This window comes from Carlito syrichta, unplaced genomic scaffold (assembly GCF_000164805.1).
Source record: "Carlito syrichta isolate Samal-C Ts95f unplaced genomic scaffold, Tarsius_syrichta-2.0.1 Scaffold288346, whole genome shotgun sequence".
Classification (NCBI taxonomy): Eukaryota; Metazoa; Chordata; class Mammalia; order Primates; family Tarsiidae; genus Carlito; species Carlito syrichta.
The window spans coordinates 35,941-42,876 of NW_007232442.1; the positions used below are offsets into that span (position 1 = coordinate 35,941).

General features: G+C 41.8%; 1 protein-coding gene across 1 annotated transcript; it reads left to right on the forward strand.

Annotated features, from left to right (window-relative positions):
- The first annotated feature begins 2,412 nt into the window (after positions 1 to 2,412).
- On the forward strand, positions 2,413 to 3,354 carry LOC103255679 (olfactory receptor 6V1). Its single transcript, XM_008053643.1, is given in 1 exon segment — positions 2,413 to 3,354. A coding segment is annotated over 1 exon segment (942 nt).
- The last annotated feature ends 3,582 nt before the right edge of the window (positions 3,355 to 6,936 follow it).

A 6,936-nucleotide genomic window follows, 5' to 3' on the forward strand; every position in this document is an offset into this window, starting at 1 on the left:
GATTCCTAAATTTCTCTGAAATAATACTTGGGAGAATTCAGACAGAAGGGTGCTGTGGTCCAGGACCTCTAATCCCTGCCTCCTTAGATTCCCAAAACCTGGATCTGGGAGGGAGACAAAAACTCCACATAAAAACTCTGGCTCCAACCCTGTCTACATATCCAGGTTGCCATAATTTTAATCCATCTGGGGAAATTTCTCTGTGCTTTTTCCATGGTCTCATATTTCTTCCATGATCCTAGGAGGAAAAGAAGGCCCCGATGGTGGGCATGGTCATAGAACTGATCTTAAGCCATCAACTACTTAGGTGTTTTCCCAAATGTTACTTTCTCAAAACAGAAGTACTCTCATTATTCTAAGGAGTAGCATAAGTGTGTCAGAAGTCCCCGGAGGACTTTTTGTCTTCCCGTCATACCCACAGAGAATGCTCTGCTGGAGTCTAAGTTTTCCATCTAGCATAAGCTCAGCTCTAAACATCATCAAGAAATCAAGGACTTGGAGACATGGTGGATAGAAAGAGTCAAGAGCACTCATCCTTAGGAAAGAAGAGACAGAAAAAACACCTTTCCCCTCTGGTCTCCTGAAAGACTTCTTTCCCATCTCCCAGCTCCACATCTATGTTGCTGCCCTGGCTTTGTAGTAAGACAGGGTAGACCCTGAATTTGAAAATCAACATCAGGACTGTTGATGTTTTGGCTCAGTCAGCAGTGCCAGCCTTCCCAGCTGTGCACCACACTTCTGTCCACCTCTGCCCGTTTCAAGACACTACTCAAGGGCAATGGACTGCACCTCTGATGTCACTCACATCAGAGTGGACCCAGCAGTCAGGAGTCTCCTGGCTATCATGCCCAAGTGAGAGCAGTTTAAGAAGAAGGTGCTGTGCTTGGAGGCAAAGGTAAGTGGCTTAAGTTTGTGTGTAAGTTAGGTTCCCACACAACACAGACATAAGGGCTAGGTTTAACTTTAGTAAGTCTGGTGTAGTAGCTTTTAGATCTACTGTGAAAGCTAGTCAGTGGCCTGGGTGCAAGGCTTCTTTACATTGGAATCCATTGCTGGGTGTCCAGGACATAATCTCAGATGAACCTTTCATGGAGCCGGAAGGGTTCTATCTGTATACCCCTATGCCCTTTACACACCTGAGAGTTTGTGTTCCAATACTGCTGTTCTTTTGTGTTTGAAATGTTTTAAAGTATCCTTGCAGTGAAGTGAAATTCTAGGAAACAGCTGTGGAGATATTCACACACACACACACGCGCGCACACGTGCACACACACACACATAGACACTTGAAGAAGTGTGGAGAGATGATGGGCCAAGAAAATTTGAGTTTGAGTTTTGTTAACAGCTGTAACAATGAGAACACTGACAACCACAGTTGTTGAGTACTTAGTATGTGCAAGTCACTGTACTAAGTAGTTCATTTAATTTTGTAATCATCTTAAAGGCTAAGTTCTATCATTATTTTCATTTTATAACTGAGTAAACTAAGGCTCAGAGAGAGTAAGTAACAGAGAGGAGCAGATTTATGGTCCATGACAAGCAGGTGTCAGGCCAGAATTAAACCAAGAAACGAGTGGGAGCGTCCACAGGTATGGCAGCAGCCCAGGGGCATCTTTGGGTGGCCTGCAGACGGCCAGGTCCTGGCAGAGCAGCCTCATAGATTCGCAGACCTGTCTCCCTGATTTCCTGTGCCCTTACAGCTCTCAGTCATTGCAATCACAAAGCAGAAGACTGCTCTAAAGGAAGCTAATTTATTGCCTCAAAATTCTGACTTCCACCAATTTCATGATCCAAGCAGGAGATCTGTAAATGAGTGAGGGTCCTCAGAGGTACAGCCCAAAGAGATCTGCAAGGACCCTCTGAAAAGGATTTTGGGGCACAGCCTCTGGGTCATGACACAGACGCCCAGCATGTCAGCATGATTGGGGGCTTCTGGGTGATGCTTCTGGGAGATGTGCACTAATTCTCTCTTTTCATGTTTCTCTCCCCTCCTTATCTTTCTCTCTTTCTCCCTCGCTCATATTTGGTCTTACTCTGTTCCTCTTTTGTTTCCTTCTTGTTTTCTCCCTAAATGTCGCTGTATGTTGCTATATGGTCTTTCTTAACCTGCTTCTCTCTCTCTCTATTTCTTTCTCCTTATCAATGGCTTTCCACATCTTTCACTTCTCTGGTTCCCTAACTTTGCTTCTTTGGGATTTTCCTGTTCGCATTGTGGCTGTTTCTCATTATCATCCTTTCTCTATGTTCTTCTGTTTATCACTGACTGACTGCTTGCCTCTCTCCCTGTTTTCTGTCTCTGTCTATTCCTCTTTCATGGCCAATGGTACTCTGTCTCTATCTCTCTGTGTATGTCTCTATCTCTCCATCTCTGTCTCTTGTTTCCTTTACTCATAGGGAATCAGTCATCAGATCATGGCAAATCTGAGCCAGCCCTCTGAATTTGTCCTTTTGGGCTTCTCCTCGTTTGGTGAGCTGCAGGTTCTCCTGTATGGTCCTTTCCTCGTGCTTTATCTTCTTGCCTTCATTGGAAACACCATCATCATAGTTATGGTTGTAGCTGACACTCACCTGCATACTCCCATGTACTTCTTCCTGGGTAATTTTTCCCTGCTGGAGATCTTGGTGACCTTGGTTGCAGTGCCCAGGATGCTCTCAGACCTTCTGGTCTCCCACAAAGTCATTTCCTTCACTGGCTGCATGGTCCAGTTCTACTTCTACTTTTCACTGGGTTCCACCTCCTTCCTCATCCTGGCAGACATGGCCCTTGACCGCTTTGTGGCCATCTGCCACCCACTGCGCTATGGAACTCTGATGAGCTGGGTTGTGTGTGTCCAGCTGGTTGGGGCTACCTGGGCAGCTCCTTTCCTGGCCATGGTACCCACTGTCCTTTCCTGAGCTCATCTTGATTACTGCCACGGCAACATCATTAACCACTTCTTCTGTGACAATGCACCTCTGCTGCAGTTGTCTTGCTCTGACACCCACCTGCTGGAATTCTGGGACTTCATGTTGGCCTTGGCCTTTGTCCTCAGCTCCTTCCTGGTGACCCTCATCTCCTATGGCTACATCGTGACCACTGTGCTGCAGATTCCCTCTGCCAGTGGCCGCCAGAAGGCTTTCTCCACATGTGGGTCTCACCTCACACTGGTCTTCATTGGCTACAGTAGCACCATCTTCCTGTATGTCAGGCCTGGCAAAGCACACTCTGTGGAAGTCAACAAGATTGTGGCTTTGATGACTTCAGTCTTCACCCCCTTCCTCAATCCCTTCATCCTCACCTTCCGCAATGAGACAGTCAAGACAGTGCTACGGGGGCAGATGCAGAGGCTAAAAGGCCTCCACAAGGTGCCATGATGAGTCCGAGGGACCTGGCCAGGCTCAGTCAAGCAGTTCTAGGAGGAGGCAGAGTACTCAGCAGGTGGGAAGACCACTATTGAGTTTCTTTAGGTTTTTTCCCTTTGTGTCTCTGAGAGAGAACTATAGTGAGCACTCACGACTACCCTGTCTGGCCCAAAACTCTCATAGGCCATCATGCAAGTGTTTCCCATATCCACAAGAACCCTAAAAGGAGCCCAGAGTCTGGGGAGCCAGAAGTGAGGCTTCCAGTAAAAAGAAAATACACAGGCTTTTCATTTAAGGAAGAGTAACCTAAAGTGCTCTCTGATCAAGAGATATTATCCACCCCCAGTATATGTGCGTGCATGTGTGTGTGGGTGTGTGTTTTCAGTGTGCTTCTCCACTACAGCGTGTATCTCATTGCCAAGCATATGTACTTGGGATACGTGGGACCAAAAGAAGGAGCAACCCAAAATGATTGTTTTGCACTGTGTGTGCATTCATGTATAATCATTCATCAATTTATTCATTCCTTTCATCAATGTTGAGTGGACTCTGTGTCAGTCATTGTAACAGCTACAGGATAATAAGGTAAAGAAGGCATAGATGATCCTTATCCTCACAAGGCTCTTAGCCCAGTGAAGGGAAAGAATGATAAAGAGCCATTTACAGCACAGCAGGGGAAGTGCAACCATGGCTTCACAGATGGTCTTATGCAAGCACATGAGAGCAACACTAAGACAAGAGAGGACTGAGGGACAGCGTCCTGATTACACCAGAGTAGCACACGGAATGTAAGGTGAACAAAGTGATATTGCAATTCATTGTGTACTCTTGCATATGAGTGAAAAATAAAATTTTTTTAAAAATTTAAATAAAAAATTAAGACAGATATAAATAAACTTAAACATGATAAATCTCCATGGGTATAAAAAATATGTAAGAGCAAAGCTTTCAGAAATTATGTGGTTTCCAAAGTGCAAATATTCACAAAGAGCTTTAGAAGGATTTAAAAATCTTTGTTCCTGTATGATTAGAAACATTCATTTGCCTGAAGGCAAGGGATTATAATAAATCTGGTAAGTTCCTTTGTTTAGTCATTGCATACACACAAGTGTGTTTGTATAGTGTTTCTGAAAACCTATCATGTCCAATATTGCCTTTGGAGTAAAACATCAGCTTCTTACACTTCCCTCCTCCAACTATAGCCTGAAATTTTAATTAATTTTTTAAAGCTGAAATGTTAATGTTGCTCTCATGTGCTTCCAGTTACTTTGTGTTGGGAGCCAGCCTTGGAGGTCCACATGATTGACAGGGTCCCGGTGGGCTGAACACCCCGGGCCGCAGGGCGAGCCCGGGAAGCTGAGGCCCTTCTGTCTTCCACCTTTGCTGTTTGATACGGCTGAAGAAATTCTGTGCAGTCGTGGAAGAAGAAAATGGCATGTTTATGCGAAGTACTCACACCTAACCCGAGAATGTCATGGTTCATTTTCCCATTTTCCCACTATGCCGCTTGGCCTTTTCTAACATATGCAAGGGTTAAACTCTGAAGCACATCAAGAATGCTTTCTTTCACTTGGTTATAAGTTACTAGATATTGCTTGAGTAAAAAATGATATAAGTATATTCACTCCTTATTTGATTTAGAATTATGCAGCTTAGTGGTCAGACATAAGGTTTTTTAGAAGCACAAGTTCATGGTAAGTTCATTATGAGCTCATTATAAGTTCTAACACTTATCTAGGAGTTATGTAGGTGATTTATAACACTGTCTTCACAGACTTAGGATAAAGATTAATCGTTAAGGTTTTTACATAATTCTATAGTGAAATTTTAAGTAAACATTTATAGAGCAGGTTTTCACTGAATTCATAATATTCTAATTAGATACTTTTATGATAATTAACTAAATACAGAAAGCAACCTTGGGGGCCTGGGAAATGTCATTAAAAGTTTCTTTTGAGTTTTCCTTAGAAATAAACACTGCAGAATAAGAGAAAAGTAATGAAGACACCTGGACAAGAAAGGCGATTACAAAACTTTGAAGGTCGTAAAAGCCCAAAAGAGAAGAACAGCTACATGAAGGACCGTGTACCTGGGAACTTTCCTGAAGCACTTCAAGGACTGTAATTTGGGACTCTTTTGAAGAAAGTTGCTGGCAGTGCTATTCTAGACATGATAATTGTTTTATCCATGTATTACTCATATTGGTAAATGTAATATCATACAAGTTTATATAATCAATATTCATATGTATGAGGGTTGACAAAAATTATTAGGCTCTGGTTATGTTTAACAAGGTTTTTACTTTGTGTCATTAATTAAGTTTTAGTGCTATAGCTACTTTGAAGATTGTTTTAAGTTCATAAGTTTAAGTTCACACAATGATAAAGTTGGTGCCTCAAAGATAATAATAATTGCTCCACTGCCTACCTTAAGACAAAGATGTTTTCCAGGAGGTTGCCAAGCATAAGGGAAAACAGCCAAATCACCATTATCCTAAACTTAAAAGTTCATTGGCAATTATGCAACCATAATAATTTTAGTTGTGTTAGTTTTATTTCATTATGTTTAGTTCACTTCATATGTTTATTCAGAGTAAAGATTAGTGTATGTATTTTCACAGTAAGTGACTTTCATAGTTATTCTTTAAATGCTAGCCACTGTTGTTTGGTCAAGTTAATGGGCTTCATATTCCTGCTATCACTAGATACAGTCTATAGTTTGTTTTAGTGAATTTATGGCCTTTTTAATTAGACTAGTGATGTGGAACCAAAATCAAAGTAAACCTTGTATGCATTATGTTTAGTTTAAGTGAAACTCCTTTTACACTTATCTCAAGACTCATTAACTGAAAGTAGATAATGTTTTTGGCTTATTCGTTTCTTCTGAAGACCGCTAGATGGTGGTAACTTTTAAAACATATATACGTGAAGGAATTTTCTTTGTCTTGCCCCTTTTACAAATGCTATAAAAGCTTTCTGTTAACTAATAAAGGATGCCATCTGCTCAGGAAGCAGGTGTCCGGGAATATTGTGTCCATCTTTCGCCTATCCGTCTCTCCTTCAGGAGATCTCACGACCTGGCAAAAGGGGTTGGACCCCAAAAACTTTGACTTCAGAATCATGGCATTCTCTTGGCTTTCACCTATTCAGGATTTTCTAAAATAGTCCCAATTCAGATCATTCTGGCACATTGTTTCTATAAATACACTTCAATTTACATTGTTTCTATAAATACACTTCAATTTACCAAGCTCCATTTCCTAATTTGTGATCCGTAAACTACTATCAAGAGAGTATTCCAAGCCATACTTACTTGAGAACAAAAAAACCACTAATTTATTGCAAATGTCAAGCTTTAAAAAAAAATCTACCCAGTGGAAGGGAGCAAGGTAAGTAATTGTGAGCTCATCTGGAGCTCTGGTGACATGGCTTGCTTAGTGGCCATTGACCCTCGTTATGTATATCCTGTCTGCCCACACTAACTCCTTCCTAAATGAAGCATTCACTTTCTCCTGCTTTCTGAAAGTGCATTTCTTTCTTGCTGAGATGCCCCTTACCCAAGTCAGAGGGTCTCTTTAGGTTCTTTTTTTTTTTT